Source organism: Nothoprocta perdicaria, unplaced genomic scaffold (genome assembly GCF_003342845.1).
Source record: "Nothoprocta perdicaria isolate Ctin4 unplaced genomic scaffold, notPer1 scaffold_343, whole genome shotgun sequence".
NCBI lineage: Eukaryota > Metazoa > Chordata > Aves > Tinamiformes > Tinamidae > Nothoprocta > Nothoprocta perdicaria.
This window is the reverse complement of record NW_020455581.1, coordinates 467,071-490,052: the sequence shown is the minus strand read 5'-3', so window position 1 is coordinate 490,052 and position 22,982 is coordinate 467,071. Positions and strand designations below refer to the sequence as shown.

The 22,982-nt window shown below is 52.2% G+C and overlaps 2 protein-coding genes across 4 annotated transcripts in view; one reads left to right on the top strand and one right to left on the bottom strand.

The window, feature by feature from the left end:
- The window catches only part of ARMC2 (armadillo repeat containing 2), a 57,574-nt gene extending 52,235 nt beyond the window's left edge, over window positions 1–5,339 (top strand). For all 3 annotated transcript variants that reach the window (XM_026043974.1, XM_026043973.1, XM_026043975.1), the window contains 2 exons: window positions 1,779–1,936; window positions 4,877–5,339. In XM_026043974.1, coding sequence (XP_025899759.1) covers window positions 1,779–1,936; window positions 4,877–5,013 — 295 coding nt within the window. In that variant the 3' untranslated portion in view covers window positions 5,014–5,339. The remainder of the gene's footprint in view (window positions 1–1,778; window positions 1,937–4,876) is intronic.
- A 3,219-nt stretch (window positions 5,340–8,558) lies between these two features.
- On the bottom strand, window positions 8,559–15,398 carry SESN1 (sestrin 1). Its single transcript, XM_026043969.1, has 9 exons — window positions 15,333–15,398; window positions 14,280–14,480; window positions 13,752–13,934; window positions 12,799–13,041; window positions 11,815–11,962; window positions 11,067–11,179; window positions 10,646–10,836; window positions 10,264–10,408; window positions 8,559–9,318 (listed from the first exon to the last, which is right to left on the bottom strand). The coding sequence occupies exons 2-9, from the start codon at window positions 14,448–14,450 to the stop codon at window positions 9,232–9,234; spliced, it is 1,281 nt and encodes a 426-aa protein (XP_025899754.1). The 5' UTR covers window positions 14,451–14,480; window positions 15,333–15,398; the 3' UTR covers window positions 8,559–9,231.
- Between the last annotated feature and the right edge of the window lie 7,584 nt (window positions 15,399–22,982).

Here is a 22,982-nt window from a genome sequence, read left to right as displayed (position 1 = left end):
TTGCAGGAGCTGCTCCTGCTGTGCTCAACCCAACCAAATCCTTGCAAGATAAATGTGCAGTTAGGAAGACACCATTGCTCTGTGTGTGTTGTAAAGATTACTTCAGGAACTGCTTTACTCTATATGATCTCTAGCAAATTTTATAACTGCTAAGTTGGAGCTGTGGGATATGGGCATGTTCAGCACAGAAGAGCTTCTGGGTCTCCTCTCTCTGCGAGTTCAGGTGTAAAGCTTGCTGCTGGTGTAAGTGGTATTAGACCYTGAAAAACCACTGAGGCTGCAACGCTTGTGGTTTGATGTTCAGATAATAGTGGATACGCTTTAATTGGAGCAACATGAAAGATCTTGTTCTGATGTTTGCAAAGCATCATTTTGATGAAACCATTTATGAAACAATATATCTGACTTTGAAATACGTTCAGGTTCCTACACCATACGGTTATTTCTTTTATGCAGTGTAAACAGGGCATAGTCTGCTCATCTTTCCCTCCTAGGTTCTAGTTATATTGCAGAATTTGAAAGCTGAAAAACAAGAGTAAAAATAAATTACAGGCTAATTAAAAATAAGTGTTAGTAATTTCTATAATAGGATTTCCTGTATACTTTCTGAAAAATTTGGAAGAAGAAAGGAAACATAGCAACAATATGGAATAAATCTAGAGTATACAAACRTGACTGTTAAGGAGGTCATCCTGACTGCCCCAAACCAACTCTGTGGATATTTAGAAATGAGGTTATTGTACAAATATGTAGTGGCCCTGATATTGCATGGAATTAGAGTCTTCATCATTAGTCTCATCAGAGAATTAAACTTCTGAAAAAATAGAGYAAGCCCCTTTTGCTTTTGACCGGATGCCTCCCAGTCTTCAACAGTGACTGTCTTTGGAGAGAAGAGGCATTTGGCCTCTTTTTTGATCGCCTTTCAGTTGCTGATATTTTTGAATACCTGAATGTGATAAGTATCACTTGTGTTCCCTTTGTTAGTCATCATTTTATCAACTTCCCAGGAAAGTTAGGGAGGGAGAGGATGCAGGGGCGCTGGGGTGAGGAGAACAGCAATGAGCAGATTACACTTGAGATCATGAGAGACAGCAGGTGAAGAATAATGTTTGCTTGTGCTGCCCCAGGACTCGTAAAAATACTGCCAGTTGGTAACGGGAACACTTTTATGTAAGCTGATGTAGGTGGCTGAATTCCAGAGTCTTCCTTGTGCTGTAGGCTGAATTGGATGTCTGCAAGGAAAATGGTACATTGGGAGAAAGGTTAGGAACTTAATGGACCTTGATAAAACTGGCACTTTTGAGAGGAACCCAGTGGGAATGCACATTGAAGGATTACAACAGAAGAAGGAAGGAGATGTGCAAAATGGGACAGACTTCATTGAATGTAACATGTAATTCTGAGCCATGGAAATAGCAGTAAAAACACTTTTCTTTTGGATTTATTTCTTGTGGTTGCATTCTCTGATGTGTACTGGGCTGAAAGTTCTGCCTGAAGCTTTTTTTTAACTCTTCATCTGATTCCTGGGGGGACGCCTAGTGTGGTGCAGCTGACTGCAGCTTCTCTTCTAGGGGTCGTGACTAGGGCCAGTCACAGATTATAGTGGAACTTGTTGAAATTTATTGTCTTCAAGATACTAAACTTCTTTTTTTACTTGATACTGTTTAGTATTACGAGATGGTTAAATAGAACAATGATTGAAATTGGCCAGTTGGGTTCAGAAGTTACTGGAGATGACAGCATTGAACAAAAATGGTGGTTTTGTTTGGTATTGACAGATTAATTGACTGTTTACAAGATTTTGGGCCTGCAGACTGGCAGCTGGCATGTCTGATATGCAAAACCCTGTGGAACTACAGTGAGAACWTCCCAAGTACAGCCTCGTGCTTTGGAGAASATACTGACACGCTTCTAGGRCTGCTCACATCACTCCTGGGTGAGTTTTTTATATAGAGAGAGAATTCTTAATGTTTCTGTCTTTTTCCTTTACATTTAACACTGRTTCTTCCATCAATTAATGTGACTGCAGGGTCCAGGCTGGGCAATAATTAAAACTTTGTTAATTTGTTTGACTCRGGAATTGGAGTATTCCAGTCCCTTCCTGGTAATGATACTTAATTAAAAATACACCAGAATTGTATCAGAAAACTCATCTTCCTCTGAACTGTAGTCAGAAGAGWAACTGTAGGGAAGGCACCTCTTACACATTGGATCTGCTTCCTCTGTGAGCTAAAAGCCAACAGAGAGGGGAGGAGCTGCAGAAACGGAGCATGGGACTGCAAACCCAGGTCACCTGCTCTCCTTAGGGCTCCTCTCTTCCCTCTTTTTTTCTTTTTCCTGCCTGGAACCAAATGACAGAAGATAAAATGAGCATAGACGACATGAGATATAATGATGGGGAGAGGAAACAGCCAAACAAGGCTGTTCCTAGGACCAAGGAAGCCTGGATAAGAGGTGGTAGTATTTCTCTCTTGCCCTACCTGATCACAGCAGCAGGCTGCTTTCCCACCACCCTGTCACTGGTTCCTCTCAGGGAGAGGGATTTCAGCTGCTCCTGAGCCTCCTATCCCTTCATTGGATCTGAGCTCCCTGAGGCTGATGTTTCCCTGTCCTGCACAGCAGCTCTGCTTTGACCCGTTCCTTCAGCAAAGATCAGCCTCAGTCTTGGAAACATCTTTGAGCATGGGCATTAAGTGTTGCATGGTGCGCAGGACACACTTCTGTCTCCTTCCTTCTCTCTTTCCAGACTTCCCTTCACTTGCCCCTTCACTCTTAGTTGGGAAGTCCTTGCAGACTACATACAGCCTGAGCTCTGGATTTCAGGTTTCCCCATAGCATGCAGACCCACTGTGCTTGGCTTGTCCATATGCTGTTTGACCAGCATCCAATTCTGCTAGTTTGGAGGAGAATCCCGAGTAATTGTCCAAAGAAGCACAGCATCTGTGTGGGAAAGCCAGAGTTGCTTTGGGAGATGGACTCTTTTGATTCAACATTTCAGCTTTTGAACTGGTTCTGCATCCTGTTCTTGTTGGTGGGTATTACCAGCCCCAGAGATTCCATATTTTTGGCTTATAGGCACCCTTGTCAACATTGGTGAGTCACAGCTGTCTAATAAAAAGGAGAAATAGTTCTTCCTGTGTGTTAGAAAATAATGAATTTGGATATGAAAACCATTCCAGGAGTAGGCAAAGCAATTCTGYCTGAAAACAAAAATGTTAATCCCTTATCTTCCTCTTCAGGGGTCTATTGCTCATTTCTTTGCTGCTGAGATTAAATTTGCATGTGTTGGGCCACAGTGACATTGATAGGGCAGGAGCCAGCGGGCACAAGTTGCAAGTTGAAACAATTCCTATTAAATATCAGGGGAAAAAAATATTTCCCATGTGTGTGGTTAAGCACTGGATCAGGTTGCCCAGAGAGGCTATGGGTTCTTCTTTGGAGATGCTCAAAACTCAACTGGACCCGGACCAGAGCAACTTCATCTAAGTGGACTCTGCTTTGGGCATGGGCTGGCTCTGCTGTCCTCCAGAGGTCCATTCCAACCTAAATTATCCCTTGATTTTGTTGAATATGGATCTCATGTTGTGGGCTAGATGTGGCTCTGGCTACAAGGTTCTTCCTGCAGAGATGTGGTGTGTTTTCCTTCCTTTATAGCTGTCACAGCTCAGGCTATATTTCAGAATATTTCAGAATATTTAAGGTTGGAAGGGACCTCTACAGATCATCTAGTCCAACCTTCCTGCTCAAGCAGGCACACCTAGAGCATGTGGCACAGGGTGGCATCCAGGCGGGTTTTGAAGACCTCCAGAGTAGGAGACTCCACAATATCCTCTACTTTAGGACCGTTTCATTCTTTTAATGCAAATAGTTGCTCTTCTAAGTAAAGTTTCGTAATAAAACTTGCTGACAAATCAAACTAACAAAGKAGGTGACTAAGTCTCTCTCCAGCTTCAGTTGTGTCCCATACTTGCTATGGCTGCGCAGTAAGTTCTGTTAGAGTTACGGATTTAGCAAGTCTAGTGCTCTTCCATGGTCTGGAGCAGAGCTCAGTCCTGGAGCAGAGCACTGCCCATTGGGTGAAGGTCAGGCTGGGGCCTGGGGACCGTCGAATATCCTTTCTCTTGACCTGTGCCAAGCTCCTGTCTTTAAAACGTTTGCTCACCTTTATCAGCTGTATTTGTAATGTGGATTCCCAATTCAGGAGCCTGCTTCCATTTGCAGACTGGTTCCTTCCGTCTGGAAGGGTTTGCTTCCTTGCCATGTCTAACACCAGGAAAAATGGAGGAGGAAGAACATAAAGCATAAAGCRAGACTGCTCCCTTTCATTCCTAATGTTTCCTTCCTCTCACTGTCCTAATATCTTTATTTGTGAAGTATGTGAGGAAGGGAGGACACCAGGATCATCCTAGCCAACGTGGCCYGGGTGCTTGAGGTATGTGGAAGCAGACTGTACAAGCCATGTTAAGAAAGGAATCTGGGACAGGAAAAAAAAAAGCATGGCTGCAGCTAGATTCATTGGATTAGTGACGAACCTTGGCAAAAGCTCAGTGGGCAATGTTCAAACTCCAGTAGTTTCCAGCCAGACAGTCACAATAAATGTGACCTGGGACATGCAGCTCTGCTATTCGCTTTGAAGTGAGGAACCCACAACACCAATTTTCATGTTTTTTGTTTGTTTGTTTGTTTGTTTTTTGTTGTTTGACTCTTGCATGCTTTAGTTCAGTTAAAGCTTAATACCTCAGAGAGAGATACTTCAATAGAGCTGCTTTTAAGCCAAGAACATACGCAACTGATAAACTGCATGTGTTGTGGTCATAAAATAAATAGTTATGTTTATTTTATTTAAAACTAGTCATGATATTTTCCTTGATTACAGATGAGGAGCTATCATTGGATTACAGCCTCGACAGAGACATAAGAAACTACCACAAAATATACTGGGAAACAGAATTCAAACCTGTGGCAGAAAAGCTCCTTGATAGAATTCAGAGCCATCACTCCTCCCAACTATGATTGTTACTCCATTTGAATCAGAGGTTTGCTAAGGAGTATTTAAAATAGCTGAAATATTTGTAGGCAATGGCATAGTGATAGACACAAATAATCTATAATAACATATTGAAAACAGTTACAAAATATTTTTATGATGTAGATTGTACAGGTATGTATTTCTAAGGTACCTGTACGTTATCACTGGTAGGCRTGTTGGAGAGCTCAGGGAATCTGATTTTTGAAAGAGAAGAACTCGACATTTATATACCAGATATTATTTGGGAGGAAACTTGTGTGAAATTTCTGTGTGCATAATTACTTTTTACAGTATATTTGAGCTTATCAAGCAGCTTTTGAATGTGGTTGATCTARTAACTACATGGTTTCTTTGCTACTAAAATGAAACAAAGTTTCCGATTTTAAAGTGTAAAATACCCTTGGATCCCAGGGTCTCCGTGGTACCAGAGGGCTATGTGCTATAACGGAACGCTACGCGATACAAGCCACGTGTACCCGCAAACTTTGTCTTACCTATTTGCATCTATATTTTGGTATAAAAGCCTGCACCTGGATAGCCATAGCGCGAGTGGGGCGTTGCAGGGTGTTTGAGCGGCGCCCGGGCTCCCTCCCGGGAGAGGCGGGAGAGGCGGGAAGCGGTGGCAGCGCGCGGCGGCAGCCTGGGCAGGAGGCCACCCGGCTGCCAACAGCAGCTCTGCTGGGTGCCTTACAAAATCTCCGGGGTAATTCTTTCTTCCGCGAGTTTAGCTGAAGTGCCACGTTTGCCTCCTGGAGAAGAGCCTGGATTTGCTTCTGAGGGGTAGGGAGGAGGCTGGAGGCACTTGTTCATGGCCTCCGTSTGATGGCTGCCCAGAGAGGTTGTGGAGTCTCCTTCTCTGGAGATCTTCAAAACCCGCYTGGAYGCMGCCCTGTGCCACGTGCTCTAGGTGACCCTGTGTGTGCAGGGGGGTTGGACTTGATGACCTCTGAAATCCCTTCCAACCTTGGGCATTCTGTGATTCTGTGGCACAAGGATTCTGTGATTCTGTGGCACAAGCACCGTGCTGCAGAGCACCGGGGGACGCAGGGAGAGGGCCCTGTGGCCACGCGCTGCGCAGGCAAACGCTGCAGGTGCCGAGGGCAGCCTGGGACTGACTTTTTGCTCAAGTCCATGAGGTGGCAGTAATGTAGGCATTTAAAATCTGTTACGGAAAAGGTTGGCTGTTTTGGTCAGTTCCAAATGCTCCAAAGAAAGGCTCAGAGAACTGGGAGAAGGGTCCTCTAGCACAGGCAAAATATGGATATTCCACAGCGGGGAGAAGAACGGGACAGCCACAGTGTTTGACCAGGGGCAGCCCCACCAACAGCTCATTGAGGCGAGGCAGAGAGGGCAGCAGAGGCCCCTGGGGTATTGGTTAGCCCTGCCGCGAGAGGGAGGGCTCTCCAAAATCACTAGGTACCACTTGAAATCCTTTAAGCAATGCAGTAACAGAAACACTCTGAATTTAGTGTGTGTGTGTTCAAGCAGGAGCTGCTTTTCAGGAAATGCAGAGAAGCATCTGCTTGCTTGAATAAGGYGCTAGCACAAGATAATCCTAAACTGGGAGGAAGAAAAATGGGGCTGATACCAGAGGTTTGTGCAGCAGGGTTATCAGAGCTCCTTAAAGGACTTCTCCAGGTAAGGCCTCAGAGCCTTGCAGCACTTCCCTTAAATAAGGTAGGTCACTGTCAGTCAGTCACTTTAAAAGAGTGCAGTCCCATGATCTGGTCTTAAATCATTACTAGTTCTTAAAACGATGTGGCTCCAGCCACTCGCAGCTGCAGGGGGGACGGGACCTGCTTGGGAAGGGAGGGGACGAGCCACCCTGCTCGACAGGTGCCAAGTCCAACTCCGTTTTAAAGACAAAGCAAAGAACAAAACAAGCAGAAGCTTCATTTACAGATTAGGAATATACTTTTGGTATGTCTTCAGACACAGCTTTAATTTTATGATTTTTTTCCCCTTAAACAGGAAAGTTTTCTTCTGTATTTTGGAACTTTAAAAATCCTGTATTTTTAGTTAAGAGGAAATAGCAGATGCTTCCTGTTAGTCACATCTCTGTGACGGTTTATTAATCGTTCTCCACTAGATCATTTTAGGTATTTTGGGGTTTGGGCCGCAAGCATGAAGCCGTTCTCAGAAGGTCCTGCCATGAGCCTGGGCTTTAGTTTTTGAGCAGTGTTGGCACGGGCTCCCGGGGAGGAGTAGGAAGGGCCGGTGCACCCGTCTCAGCTTGGGGGGCCGCAGCAGGGCCAGCTCCTCGTGTGCCACAGTGTGGGCCGGCCCTCACCCAGCTCTGAAGCAACCATGTGGCCTCACGACGTGGGCACCACGTCTGTCAGAGCTGCACCTTTTTCTCGTTCCTTTTGTACGTGTTCTGTTTGCAGCCAGTGCCATCCTCCAGGAACGGGCAGCTGTTCTCTCTTACTTGCAAGAGCAACCRTTTTGTTCCCTCACCTGGGGATTTAGAATTTAATTCTGCACGTGCTTCGGGTGGGTGCCTTTCTCTCCAGCCTTGCAGCTAAGGCTGGCGCAGTGCCCACCTCCCCTTGTGGAAGCAGGCAGGGGATTCTATGACACTCGGGTGTCCTGCAGCCCCACTGCACACCCAGCTCTAGGAACAYGTCCCTCCCCTTTGTCAGTCACTTGCAACAAGCTCTTCCCCCCAGCACCCTTTGCCCTATGTTCCTGTCTGACCGTGTCTCTCGCCAGCCCTCCCGACACCAGCTGTTCTGGCACTAACCCAGGGCAAGTAGCAGCCTCAGCTGCAACTACAGGTTTGCTACTAGAGGGTTTCAAAGCCAGCTGAATTCTGCAAACAAAATTTAAGGCTGGTTATTGAAAAGAGAGAACCTGCACAGCAGCAGCTGCTTGACCGCAGGGTGGAGGATGATGAAAAGGAGGAGGCTATGCAGGAGAACCTGCTGTAGTTCCAGCAAAGAGCCTTTTTACAGTGTTTTTCTGCCCTCTTTTAGACATTCTTGAAAAATTTGCAGTCGGTCATTAAGAATGTCAGGTCGGTTACTATCTCGCCTCTTTTGAACAGACCTTAGCATATAGCAGATGCCTGAATAAGGCAGYATCTGGCCTTCCAAGCCAGCCTTGTAAAGCTACAAGGGTCACGTTGAGCAACACAAACACAGCCAGAGGAAAAGTTGTTACCCTTTATTTAAAAAATACCAATAATACTGACAAATTTAAAAAGCAATTCACACTCATACAAAAGTATTCATGTGTTCTCCAAAACCACTGTATAGTGAATGTCAGCATTTTAATCATGTTTTGATTTACTAAAAATAGATGTTTTTAGCCTAGTTATTTAAGCAACTGCAAAAATCAGTAAGACCAGCATTGGGCAGGTAATACAGTAGGCCTGGTTGGCAGTCTAGAAAAAAAACATTCCCATACTTTGTTTTAGCTCCTGGACAGGTATCAGTTCATCCTCGAAAAGCAGGAGAAGGAGCTACTTGACACTYGATGTAGCTGGACGTCTAAAAAGCTCTGAGGACTGAACTCCTCTCCTTTCCCGAGGAAGACCATTGCACTTTGGAGCTCCCCAAACACCGCCGGACAAAGGTCCTAGAGCATTTTTAAGGCTAGACTACTCCAGAGAAGTGACTGCTATCTTCCCAAGTGTCAGTGTGGAGAGAGGAGTTTTAGTTCTGATTAAAAAATAAAGCTCAATAACAAGGCTTTTTGGAAACCACCCACAAGAAAGGCTCAGACAACAGCAGTGCTCACTGTCACTTTTAGCTTAACTGGAACAGCCTCTGTCTGTTCACTCCACCAGCACAAATAGCAGCATCAAGATTCTCTAGGATTATTCTTGTAGGGAAAGCAAATTTCGGCAAGTCCCACTTCTTTCCACGCTCCAACTCCTGTTGCATTTGCCTTAATACAAGATTTATATATCATCTATCATTTGCTATATTGCCACAAGTTCAGAGAGGGTCCCGTGCTGCCTAAAGCCAAAATACCATGATGGGGCAGCACCTCTGCACAACCCTATCATCTTTTCAACTGGCAAGCGCTGCCTGCCCCTGGGGGCACCAGTGATATTCCAAACACGGAAAGAGCTGAAACTAAAGGAGTTATGGCACAATAGGCGTCTGAGTTGATGCTACTGTTGGTCCTGAGGCTTCGCAGCATCCTCTGCCAGCTGCGGCTGCGCAAACTCCACCGTCGAGGGGCGGCCGGAGGCATCAGGTCATGTAGCGAGTGATAGCTCTCAGAGCGTAAAGGAGTTCGGCCTGCATCCGAGCTTCTACCAGAAGCAAATTCACGTGCACCTTGGGGAAAGCAGACAGGAGGTGGCTTTAGAGAACCCGGCAAGCGCCTTGAGCGAGAGCACGCGCGGGGGGCTGCGGCTTTGCGCGAGCAGCGGCGCAGCCCAACCCGCGCCAGCCACCCCCCGGCTCGGGCTGTCTAGCTTCTGCAAAAGGGAAGATTTAACCAGCACTGCAGCAACGGGGCGTGGGCTACGTTTAAGCAGAGCCAGATTTGGGAGAAGAGGTGCTGTCCTCTAGTCAACCAACTGGTCAAGCTGGAGGAAACCGAGAAGCTTTTGAGCACAGAAACCCTTCCGCAGCACTGGACTAGGAGCAGCCTGCACCTGACTGCTGTAGTCGAGCTTAATTAATTTAACCAGATCATTAAAGGCAAAAGGGTGGTTGATACCGGAGGAGTGGAGGGGGCTGTTAGCAAAGGAAGAGGTGAAAAGGTTTTTTGCCCCTGTGGGACAGAGAGAGAGACACACAGAGGTGTTTACCGACATGAGTGGTTAGCTGAGGAGAAGCACAAGAAAAATTATGACATGCCGTAAAACTGTTATCTTGCGGCTAGTTGAGGAGATGGAATAGAGGTGATTGGAGATGCAGAGTTCTGGACTTTCAAGAAKGGTTTGTGTGCTTGAAAGCTCACCTCTATCAGTCTGTCAGTCAAATTCATTACTTGCGAGAGGAAGTATTTTATTTCCACCCTTAAATCTTCACAGCCACAGCACCCCTCTTAAAGCAGGGTCTCTCTCAACTATTTCCACACGGGGTCTAATGGGAAACAGAGCTTCAGGGAGAGCTGCAGTGACTCGAAGCCTGCTGAGACTCAGCCAGGAGGGCTGGGGGGCTGCAGCCTTCAGCCAGCAAAGGCTCTGAGAGGAGCAGTAACGTCCGTGTGGGAGTTACTGCAGTGCRACAGCAGAGCCCAGCTGCAGCTCGAGAGGCACTGCTGCTACCTACCTTCTCAGAGTGTTCAAACTGCCTCCAGAAGCTGTCGTACATTCGTTTTGTGGTCTTCTCAGGAGTGCAAACCACAGTCTTGATATAAACTTTAAAGCTGCGGTCCAGCAACTGATTAATTTCACCATAGTCATAATCATCATATCTGTGCAAAATTGAAAGAGAGAGACACTTTCCTTTTCAGGAACTGCTTTTTACACTTTTGTTTTCTAAGTTCCTAACGGAAAGTATATTATTGTGTAACTGGTACCTCCACTGACCCATCCCCCTCATGCGGCAGCAAATCAGTAAAGATGCACGGAGGTGTGTTTCCATAGGGGAAAAAACCCACGGCCGACACGAACAAACGTGGCACGTACAGAACCACAGCGGCAAGACTGACCTTATTCCAAACATGCAATGAATATAGTTCCAGATGGCTCGTCGGAGCATTGAGGTATCCACATCTTTGTGCATGGCCATCGTGTTGTAAGTCAGATTATAAGCGATATGAAACTTTTCATCAAGTAGTTGTCCCACGTCCGGGTAGAGGCGATTAACCAAGGAATAGCCGTGGTCTTCCCAGGAGTAATCCTGAAAGGAGAACGCAGAATGCAGCACATCAGAAATCAACGCTTGACGGCCTAGCCRGTGCTTCAGTGTAATTTTCCTTGGGGGAAATAACCCGGGGCAGAGGTTTGGGCTGCCTGGTTGGAAGTCTCCCCGGACAGGGGGCAGCACATTCCGTGGCAGCTGTTTCTTGCCGTGGCACCCGGCGCCAGCAGCACCTTGGTGGGACGGCTCCCGCGGCTGCCCCGTGTTACCTGCGCGCGGAAGGTGGGCACATGCATCCCGTGCCGGGAGAAGTCCTTGTAGCCGTAGCTGGTGTCCTCAAAGTGGCGAGACACGTCTCTTGCTGGGGCCGATTCTTCATCTTCTGTTGATTTCAAACACAATTGCACAAATTTTGGTCAGAATGTAACCTGGAAGGGCACAGGCAGAACCACTAGAGAAAAACGAGGGCCTCTGTGCTTCTAAAATGACCACACAGACCTGAAGCACAGACCTAGTCTTGTGCTGTGTTTCTTTTGGAGAGAAACTGGAAAAGCCTACACGAAAGCTTGGCTTGTAACACACAAACTATCATTTCAGAGTCACCCCAAACCTAGTGTCTTCMAAACTTTAGCAGCTGCATGTTTTAAAAGACTTCTTTTTGGAAAAGCACTGCCTTGTGGGGTTTATGGGTCACACTTCCATTGTTGGAGATAAGTTTCTAGCACATATATATTGGCCACATATAGCCACACATATAGCCATTCTAGCACATATATATAGTGAGAGTTAGGGCATGTTTGAGAGATGCCCCAAACCTTGGTGCTGCTTCACTGGCATGCATTTCTGGAGGACAACAAGGCACCCTCTTATCTCCATCCTCCTAAGATAACGGTACTGGCTTTGAAACCTCTAATAGCCCCTTCCCTCCCCCTGCTCCCCCCTGTCTGGTAAAAAACATTTCTCCAAGTAACCCGGAGGAGCCTAAAGAGCAGCTCTGCTCCGGCGGAGCCTCTCTACCTGAGGAGCACACGAGCATGCTTTCTCTCTTCTCCCTCTCAAAGCGCGTGGCCATCTCCTCCTGGCTGGCTTCTTCYTCGTCTCTGCACTCCTGGAGCTGCTTCATCTTCTCCATAAGGGCTTCCACTTCACACAAGGACTGGGTAGTCTTGAGAAGGAGAGACGAATACGTCAGTCTCCTGTGCAACAAGAACTGACTTTTATAGTAGAAATCTTAAAGCCAGAAAATTTCAACTCCGGCTGYGTCCTCCTTTAAATGCTGACTTTTCTAAGAGAACAGCTCTTGAAAGAAATCTGTACCAATCCAACAGTTCACGTTTAGTCATCATCTTCTCTCAATTAGATCCCTGATATTTTTAGAGTGTTTCAAGAGTCACAGCTTTTTGGAACAAGTAGTTCTCACACTAAAATGACTGAAATAAAAAATTATTTCTCTTGATTAATCTAAATGTTAAACAAGTGAAAAACAAGGAGCGGTAACTGAAATTCTGATAGGGGAAGTAACCACAATTTACTACCCAACTGTATTTTACCCCTTCTCTGCTCACAAACATATCAAAGGAAAAAGGAAGAGCGAATGTGAACGCAGGTTTGGTGAAGCCTCAAAGGAGGCTTCCTAAGTGCCAGCAGATCCTGTTGCACAAGAGCTGGTTTAGCACCATCACAGCACACTAGGAATTCTGTATCCAGTCACGGACAAACCCATCAGCACAAGGATGCTGAAAGGCCCTGCCCACACGTATCCCAAGGCAGCCAGGCCAGTGGGGTGGCGAGTGACAAGAGTGCGGTGGCGGCAGCGCGACCGCATCTCTGCCGCTGCCTCCGTCTCACCGGCGACACCGCAGCTTCGCCCGAGCGCAGCTTATTTTAGCCCTCGCCTTGCTTATGCTGATCCCACCCCCACGGGACAGAAGGAGGTGGGGACGGGGGCCCGCGCTGCACCTTGTCAGCGCGGAGGAGAGGGCTGCGGCGGCACCCACGTACCGGGAGGCTGGCGGCGGGGCTGCCGGGGTGCTCGTCGCCCCCGTGGTAGCCGTTGCTGATGTCACATATGCAGTAGTTGCTGACGGACGGGGGCCTGAACGTGTGGCCGCCCTCGCAGTCGATCTCGGGGCTGATGCCGCAGCCGAAGGTGAAGGAGGCGAGCGAGTGGTAGTGCGTGAGCAGGACCACGGCGTGGATCAGCTCCGCCAGCGACCAGCTGTTCTCCTCCGTCTTCAGAAGTTGCTTTAAAAAGAAGGCAAGGCAAAAGCACCCACTTAAGAAGCAGCTCGAACGATTCCATTACCAACTGCAGCACAGCAGAAATAATTTCTCTACCCGCCTCTTTGCCACAGGAGGTTATTTTTCCAGCCCCACAGGTGGGTCAGTGTCCTGCTATGAGGCTCTGCCCCCAGCCCGACCCCGCAGCAGCCCCTGCCTCTGCTGTGGTTTTCACTCGGTGCCTGCGGTTTCCATTAACGCCAGGCTCACTCATGCCGAAACTTCACACTCAGCGAGGCTGCAACCGCAACAATCGCTCCCTGCTCCAGCTGCTCCCTACGGTCCCAGAAAGCCCTGGGCAACAACTGGCCAATCGCTTGGGCAAAAGCCTCACGTTAGGGCCRGGCTCCCTCCATCCCGTCCCTGTGCGTGGGATGCTCTGCTCGGGCTGAGAGGTTTCAAAYGCAGCTTCCCCTTGGGGCAGGAAGGTGTGGGAGGTTCAGGGCCTGCCGGCAGGGCCCAGCGCCCACGGCCTCCRGGCTAAGCTTGAAGGGGAGCAGCGGAGGCACTGCAGCCAGGAAGCAGCCGGGTCAAGCACGCAGGCTGCACCCCTGCAACASGGCGCTGCAGCCACCGACACGGAGCATCTGTCCCTGCCTCCCGGCCCAACAAGTCTGCGACTGCTTTTGCTGGAAAACAAAGGCACGTTCGGTGTTCTGTGGCACAGGATTTACCTCAATATGCTCTTTGGTGATGAGCCAGGGTCGGTGAGCCAACATTTTGTTCAGTTCTCCTAAGTTTTGCAGTTTTTGAGGTGCGTTTTCCAGGCCATTCAGCCACTTAGGGTCCCCACCGACGTGAAGGAAGTCATTCACATGGAGATTAACAAGGTAAGAGCACTGGTGTCTTGCTGCAGCCTAGGAAGGAAAGCACATGGATGATCCAGAAAACAATTACAGTAAGCGAGTCCTTTATGACAAATACCACGAGTCATCATTTCCTCAAAGCATTCGAGACTTGTAGTGTTCAAAGAATGAAACAGTAAGGAAGGTGGCCCACAGAGCAGCTTGTTCTGATCATCGCTCTCACGGCAGGAACCGCCGTCACTTGTACGAATCCCAGTGCTGCCGCTGGCTGCAGAGTAAAGCTTTTCCTCTCCTCCCCACATTCCTACTGAGACTACGAGCCTGAAGCCCTGGCCTTGGGAAGCAATTTGTGCAAGAGACCGAGTACCACAGAGCGCAGCTCTGGGTGCCACCTACCATAATGCCGATGTAGTGTCGGTAATGCAGGGGCAGCGGCCCGTCCATCTGCAGCAGGTAGTGCTGGGTTTTGAGGAAGCTTTCGAGGTACTGCGGGTGGAAAACCATCACGAGGGTGACGTTGTCCAGGCGGCCCAGCGTGGCGAAGGCGTCTGCAAAGAGCGCGTGCATGGCGGCGTCCTCGCGCCCCACCTCGACGGTCTGGTGAACAGAAAGAGCAATGGGCAACGGTGCCTAYAGGTACCAGTAAATCAAATACAGCAAACACATTGTCCACAGCAACCCGAGCCCCTGTGAGCCTCTGCTAAACGCGCACCAGCAAGAAACTGCGTAATGGATTAATGGCATTAGACCAGCGTCCATACGGTGAGACACGTAAGGTGCTCTGTAACGCCTCCCCTTTGGAGGTCCCAAATGGGGACAGCAGCAAAAGCTGATTTTACCATTACACTTTCTCACCCACTTTTCACTTCTAATTGTTTCATTTTATCTTTCTCAAATGCCCCCGACTGATCTGACTTCTCTACTTACAGCAGCAGGCAAGCCGAGTAATTATTTTCCCCAAGGGAGCTGGCGCGAAGGCTCCCCGGCTGCTGGCAGGCAGCGGCAGGTCACAGAGCTCTCGCCCGCTCCCGCTGCGCGCGGACGGAAGCGCCGGYGCGCTCGGCTCCTTGCAGCCGCTCGGACTATCTGCGGCAGCAGCGAGCGCTCGAGGCAAAGTATCCCCCGAGCAGAGGGGCAGCGGCCGCGTGGACCAGTAAGAAATTACATCCGGAGGTTGGCTGTGCAAACGGACACCTTTCCAGAAACAGGATTGGGTTTCTTATGCTAGGGAGGCGGTGCAGGAGGTGTCATAACCCTGCCCGTGTCCCCCCGGGACCTCCTGGCTTTTGTACTTTAGAGCTGGGGCCAAAGCCTGGCCAGGGCTGAACGCGATGGCTGCTGCAAGTGTTTTGCAGCTCAGCAGCTGTCCTGAACCAAATGTGGGTTACTACGAAAAGGCTGTTCCTTAAAAGCATAAAGTTCACCGTGTACTTGAAAACACCACCGCACCTCCTTCTCTGGGATGAATCTGCTTGGTCCGTGTCCCAGTGGTCTAGGAATTCTTATTCCGAGTTCCTAGAAGAGAAAATGACACCATCTCAGCATTTCGTTATAAACAACTTCTCAGCTGTGGCTGCAAGCAGGAAAAGTGTCCCTCCTTCGGGGCCGGGTTGCCTCAGGACTCTCAGTACCCAAGATGGGGCTCCCACAGCCCTGCTCACACCCGTGGGCTCCCCGGGAGAGCAGCTCCTCCCGGAGCTGAGGCAGTGCCACCAGTCTGCGAGAGCCTTTGTGCCCACGCGGGGCAAAAGCAGCAATTCCATCAAGTAGCTGCTGCTCCCTGCAGCTTCCTCGGGCCGGCCAGAGCCCGCTCGGCGCTCCCCGAGAGGCTGCGCGTGGCCTCGGCCATAGCAGGTGTCTGCGCCAAGAGACCCACCTCGGAGCTCGACCCCCGAGCGGCGGCGGTCCCGCCTTGCCCCCTCCCGGAACGGTCCCAGGGAGGATGAAAACACAGAGGAAGCCACAACCCTCACAACTCTGCCAGTCTTGASAGCCTCCTAATACGTTCTGTCCCACACTCTAGAATACGTGAATACACTTAGCATGTCTCTCCGGTGYTGGAGAAGCAGTGTCCGGGGCTGCTCCAAGCGGGATGTGGTGCAGGGTTTGGGAACACGTCCCTTCTCTGCGCTCCAGCTTCCCAGAGAGACACGCTGTGGTGGGAAAGGCGCTCGCTCCCCAGAGGCACGGGGGCCGTGCGCGACTCCAGACCCAGTGAACACCCTCTGCACCGGCTGTTCTGCACGTGGTGGCTCGACCAGAGCCTTTCAGCAACACTTGTGCTCCTTGCCATAGCGCATCTATGGAAGAGTGCCACAGGAGCAGGGAGCGTGGGCATGGAGCAGCTTCGCCCACCTCCCCTCCTCCAGGCCGCTCCCTCGCTGTGCTTGCTGCCGCMTTGGGACCTCGGCCTGGAACTCCCTGGCACGGGCCCCACGCCGGGGAAGCCGCCTCTTCCCTCCCCGCGGGATAATGACGTTTGGGCGCAGCCACCGTGACTGCTTGCAGGGATCCACATTCACTAGACACAGGTGCCATCTCCGCCCCTCGGTGCGCTCCTCCCTGACCCCGAGCCCCCCATGCCTTCGACACGTGTGGTTCACGCAGCTGCTGCCGCGTGAGGAGGGAGCGCGGCCGCCCATTAAAGGTCGGTGCTGCAGAGCCAGGCTCTTATCCCGCACCCAACACAGGCTGCTGAAGGAAGGTGGGCGGCTTGTGGCGGCACCGCTGAGGCCGTGGGCTGGTTAACGTCGGCAGGGTCGCCCCGGTCGCCTCCCCGAGAGGCTTCAGCGAGAGGGGTTCAGTGCACGCGAACGGGCGCCTCACGAGGCAGCTTTTGTGGGGGCCACCGGCAGGAACACCATGGCCCCACGGGCTCCCCTCGGCCCCACGGGCTCCCCTCGGTCCCGGGCACCCCACGCCACCCCACCAGGCCGTCCCCACGCTCGGCCTGTGGGACGGGGCCCCTCCACGCTGAGCCAAGCCGCAAGCAGGCGCAACTTCCCCCTGCTGCGCTGCTCCTCTGCGACTCGGCTCTGCCAACCCAGYCCTTCTTTCACCAATGTCCTTAAAAATGTCTTGGCACCTTGAACACCATCTACTTTAGGTTTGATCCTTTTATAACGTAATGAGGGTGAGGAGGGGGAGCATGGTTTCTAAAGAGACACCCAATGCCTGGAATTCCACCCTGGAATCCCCAAGGGCAGCTCAGCTGCCAGCAGGGGAACAGGGAAGGGCCTTTAAAACAGCAGGCCTGGCTTCTCCTCCGTCCCGGGCCCGCAGCTCCATTGGGAGCCCACAGGCCCCTTCCCATTGCTGCCCTGCTGGCCAAAGGGGGCAGTTTTGGGACGCAGGAGCGTTGCTGGGTCCAGTTCCCGGAGCCGGGCGCCGCCAGCCCCAGGCGGTACCACCGCCAGCCCCTTCGCTCCCTGCAGCGCTGCCCCTGCCAGGACCCAAGGCTGCACCTCCCAAGGAGACTCCGTGGCTCCCAGCCCAGCCCCTCCACACGGCAGAGCACAACACTTCCTCACAGACGGGCAAGCTCCCAAACAAGGGGCCAACACCTGGGCAAAGGGCTASTTACCGATTTACTGCATTAACCACCCTCCCTTCATCTGAATCCCCCCCATCTTCATCTGAATCGTCAGCATCTTAAGCATTAATATTTAGCTGGAGCCAAATAAAATTTTATAAAAATCACAAGACGCGATGCAGAATCGCATACGCAATGCSAAAAACGCACCTAAAAGCAGACAGCGAAACACTTCGGGGAAGGAAGTGAGCGGGAGGAGATTTCTGCAGCACCTYAGCAGAGGAGCAGTGACCACCGAGCGCTACCCCGGCGCGCTGCTGTCCCGGCTCAGCGGGTCGACGCGCACGCCGCAGCGCTCACCGCGACGCATCCGGGTGCGGGCCTGTGGCTGTGCACGCACGGGCATGTCCCGGCCCCTGCTCCTCGCTGCAAGGAGCCAGCTCGAAAGCTTCCCCCTCCGCTGCTCCTCCTCCGGTGACTCCAGCGGTCAAGCTACTCCAGTCCGCACACCAGGAAGCGCGCTCCCCTCAAACCGTTCAGAGCGGCACTCGCAGCAGCCCCTAGACCCGTTCTTATCCGAGCGCAGAGGCCGGCCGGGCGCCGCGCCCCTTCCCGCAGGCAGCAGGGAGGGCGCAGCCGGGGCCCCGGTGCGGCCACCTCTCCTCTGCCGCCCGGGGTCCGCACCCGCGCGCCCCGGGAGGGGCCGCCGAGCCCGACCGAGCGGCCGCGCAGGGCCCCGGCCACAGCGGTACCTGCTGCTCCTGCTGTAGCTGCAGCTGCTGCTGCTGCTGTCGCTCCTGCTCTAGCTGCTGCTGCTGCTGCTGCTGCTGCTGCTGCTGCTGCTGCTGCTGCTGCTGCTGCCGGCGCCGCTGCCCTGGCCGGGCCGGGCCTCAGCACCGCCCTCAGCACCTCCCCCCGCGGCGCCGGGGCGGGGCGGCGCCGGGAACGCCCTCCCTTCCCGCTTCCCTGCTTCCCCGCTTCCCGCGCATCCCGCTCCGCGCTGCCCCAGGGCCGAGCGGCGCCGGCCCCGCGGGAGGGAGCAGCCCCGCAGCCCCCGCGCCCGCCGCGCCGGGTCTCCCCGCACGCAGGTATGCACGCACACTGCTGAGCTGTTAAACCGCTCCCAAGCTGTCACGGAGCCCACGGGGGGAACTTGGGTCTGGAGGAGACCCGGGCAGCCACAGAGCCGACTCTGAATCCCAACCAGCTATTCAAAACCCAGGCAGGGAAACTCYGTGACTCAGAGCCTGACACCCGCGCTGGAGGCAAAGCCCTCGGTGGGACAGCACCGGGGCTGCCGCGGGCAAGCGCGGCACGGCGCGAGGACAGCGCTGCTCCTGCCTTGCGGGCCTCCTTCCACCCCTGCTCCCAAATGCCGCTGCCGCTCCTGTGCCCGGCAGTGGGCTCTGAAGAGGCAAGCRGGAATTTCTGCTTCCCAGGGTTTCGCAGCAACAGGGCATTAGGCCACGGAGAGCTGGGCCGGCTCCAGAGCTGCCCGTTACGTGGGGACAGGGCCTGCCAGCGTCTGCAGCCAGGCCGAGTGCCCGGGTGCGCTTCACGAGGAGCTCGGCGAGCGCGGACACCACGGTGCCGGCAAGCAGGGCTACACCTGCGAGCGGATAAAACACGCCAAGAGAGAATACTCTTTGGTTCCCACCGACTACCCTCCTACCCCAGACAGAAGCATAACACTGAGACACGGAACAGGCTCCTCTTGCAACACCGGCTTGTGCTCAGAAATACCGATGAGGGAAAAAAAAAAAGCAAACTGCTACCTGAAAAGCTCAAATGCCAGACTCCATGAGAAGTCTCCCTGGATATTCTGTCTTTCAGTGAACTCAATTAATATGTTAACACCTTTGAAGAAAAACCTGGCAGCCCTCCCTCCCTCCCTCCCCCCTTCCCTCAGATCCCGCAGCGTTGATCCTGCACGGCCACGGACAGGCCTGTTTACATCAACATTTGCTCCTATCGAAAGGCGCTTGGTAGACGGAGCCTCCTCTCGGACGTCACCCCACAGACACTGTCTATCCTGGGATGGACAAGCCGGCAGCAAATGCAAAGCCAGACTTCCCCCGCATTCCCTGTCGTGAGGAACGCCGAAGGCAGCAAGGTGCTGGGAAGAGCGCACGGAGACGGAGCGTGGCTGCTGCAGCGGTGGCAAAGGCCCCGTGCGGGTGCAGAGCAGCGGGGGCTGCCGGGGCCTCGGGCCGGGCAGCACCAAAGCCACAGCGCAGCGCGCGGCACCTCGACCAACGCCTGGGCCTCCAGCACCTGCRATGCCTCTTCCTGCAGCACCCTGCACCTCGGATTAGTTTCTCAGAGGACCATCAGACTGTTCTTTCCCAGAAACGTTCACCAGCAAAAACGGACAACTCGGTGCTGCTCCAAATACCGGATTTGTGCGAGTTCTCAGAGCTGTGTTTTCCTCTCTCRTGGTTTCACGAGATAGTGCCAACCTTGGCAAGACGCGGCAAGTCTGGCAGAACACAGGGAAACACAGGAGCATCCAGGAGGTCCGAGCGCCTCCATCTGCCCACAGCCGCTGGAGAGGTGTCCCGCTGAGCCCAGCCGCTTTCCCTTGGAACAGCGTCYGGGCGCCCGCTCTGCTTTGGCTTGGCCCCTTTTGGCTCGTCAGCCTTGGGCGTCACCAACGTGGACAGATCAAAGGGGACAGCAGCTTTCATCAGCGAAGCAGCACCAGGGTCAATACACGCAGTGCCACCTTCATCAAGTCACTCTGTGTTTCTGCAACGACCTAACGGTCCCACAGGAGCCGCCTCCATCATTTCGCCCTTCCTCCCCTTCCTGGCTTTCCAGGGCCGGTACCCTCTTCATAACCATTTTCTAGCATGTATCTCCTTATAACTTTTCTTATTTATTTCTAAAATTGTAAAACATTTTGCTAACGATATGGGAGGCACAGCAACTGTACCACTCATTGATCAAATTCATTTCAATCTYCAATAAAACTGTTATTAAAATGAGTGCTTAGCTCTTGGGAGGGCTTTGCACAGAGCTGAGAGTCTGTGTTCTCACTGCACACACCACACAGCACCAGGCTTAGGAACGGCAGAGCATCCTGTATTTCTATGGTAGTGACAAAAAAAACAAGTTATTTGGCCAAACACAGCGTTCACAACTGGCCACAGCAGGAAAGACACTCAACGCTAAATATAAAAGCTTCCACTTCAGTCTTTAGGATTGCAAGCCCAGTCAAGACTAAAAATTTTTGAATATTAAGTGATTTATCATTCRTTCTTGGAACCTTGAATGGAAACACCTTTTTGTTTTTCCATTTTTAAGCCTTCTTCAGTGTCAACTTGAACGCTGCCTTCCTAACAGGCATGTCTTGAGTTGCCACCTCCGGGCTGGGCTCCCAGCAGAGTGGCAGTGACTCGCTGATCCCAGGTGCCTCCAATGCCTTTGCAGTCATTCCTTCGTTCCCTGAACGTTTCCCTTTGACACAAGGGTGTCTTGTTCTTCTTGCTTCACCGTAACAGCTGTTTTTCTGTCAGATCTCCCAGCAATTTCTGCCTTCGCCTGACTTTTCTAAAGCCCACCCGCTGGCTGGTGTGTGGACATGCTAAAGAAAAATAAAAAATTGTCCAAATTTAACATCCCCACATGCCTGTCTGCAATTATTAGGTATGATAAGTACTTGGAAGTTTAATTTATGGAGCTATAAGAAGTCAAGACTTCTTATATCTTGAGATTTCTAAGACTTCTATAATCTTGAGRTTATTCATGGCAAGGACCAGACTTATGGTTTCTAAGACTACTCTAAATGGATTAACGAGGCATTTCTAAAGCTTAGTTGACTAAAGGACTGTCTCATTCCATAATTCTGACCCTCTGTTTCACATGGAACGCAGCTCCTTCGGGCTGGGGTCCTTTGGTGGCCCATGTGCTCAGTCCTCGTTAGGAAAAGGGAAGATCCGCTTTGACAAGGAGGCAGCTCTGAGAGCCTGTTTTGCTCTCAGGTCTCCCCTGCCACAGATGGGTATTGAGAAGGGACAAACACCCCTCTCTGGCAGAGTAGGTTGGTCCCCTTGGGCACCTCCTGCCCTGCCCRTGTTGCTCAGCGGGGCCCGCTTCACTTTGGGCAACCCGCCGCACACGAGACCCCTGCCCCGGATCAGGCGTGCGCGGCCAGGGCAAGGGGCCGGCGCAGCAAGAGAGCCTTTTACGTCACCTCCGAGAGCGAGCGGCCTTTTCTGAAAACGGGGGCGGCAGCCACGCAACGCAGGTCCTTGAACCCCTGACCGAAATCGGGCGCGACGGCAAACACACGCGCGGGAGGCGTTTTCTTTTTTCAGTGAATTTAACGCTTTCCCTGTGGATGGCAGGCCCTAAGAACGGAGCACAGCAGGAGCGCATCACTTAGCTCGCTCTGGGGAGACACTCCGCTACCTTCCTACGGCTGCCTTTTTACCAAAAAGATAAAATCAAGTGAAACGGCGCTCAACGCGCACGGGAAGCACCGCCACAGCCTCAGAAACCCTCCTGTCTGCTACTGCAGTCTGGGCAAACTGTTTTGCGGCTTTCTTCTTGTCGCTTTTAGGAACTGAGCTGCAGACGGGAAAAAAGAAAAAAAAAAAGGTTATTTTAATTTCGGTTTCTATAGTCTGGCTGTGACTCAGGCCAGCACATATTAGGAAAGAAAATACTGTATTTGAAAATGATCAAGCTGGTTCTTTAAAACTAAAAATCAACCATCTACAAAGCTGTGCTATCTTTGCATCTCCTGAAAGGCCGTGCTTTGACGGCCAGGCTTTCAGCTCCTCAAGAGCGAGTTTCTCTCCGCATTTCTGCGGTGCAGGGAGCCAGGCGGGACGACGCCACACAGCCCCGCAGCCCTCGGCACGTTAACTCGCCGCAGGCAGGCGCTGAGGCGGCTTCTGGGGGACGCGCTGCGGCTGCTGCCCAGGCGCCTCGGCTCCCCTCAGAAGCGTGGCCTCCTCGCCGGCCGAGGCCGTTTCCGCCAGCGTTTCCCCGCGCGGGGACCCGCTCTGGGGGCGGTTCCTCAGCCTGACACCCGGCGCCCCCCGCCCGCCATGTCCCGTGCGCGCTGCCCCACGCACCGCGTCACCCGCCGGCCGGGCCCCGCCCCCCGCGCCACAGCCCGGCAACAGCGCCGGCCAATGGCCGCCCGCCGCCGCCGCGCCGGCCACGCCCCCAGGCGAGGCGCGCGTGCGCCCTGCGGCGCGGATCCTAACGGCCCCTAACGGCCCCCAACGGTCCCTAACGGCCGCGAGCCCTTGCTCTTTCCCCAGTGCACAAGCAGATACAGGGGCGCGCCCCGTAGCCGCACGAACATACTGTGCCCTGTGCTAATGCTGACTAAGTAAATGTCCTTAAGCTGAAAGAGGGCTCTGGGGATTGAACTCAGAAACCTGYTCTCCGGCACATGAAGGGGTCACGCTCAGAAGCCCTCGCCATTTTGTCTACACATCTGCACCCGCCTCCCTGGTTTTCCSAACTTGCTGCAAGGCAGCACAGTAAAAGGCAAGTAGAAATTTGGGCAGCTCTGGACCACGTTTTCRCTGCAGCTGAATCTTGCAAAT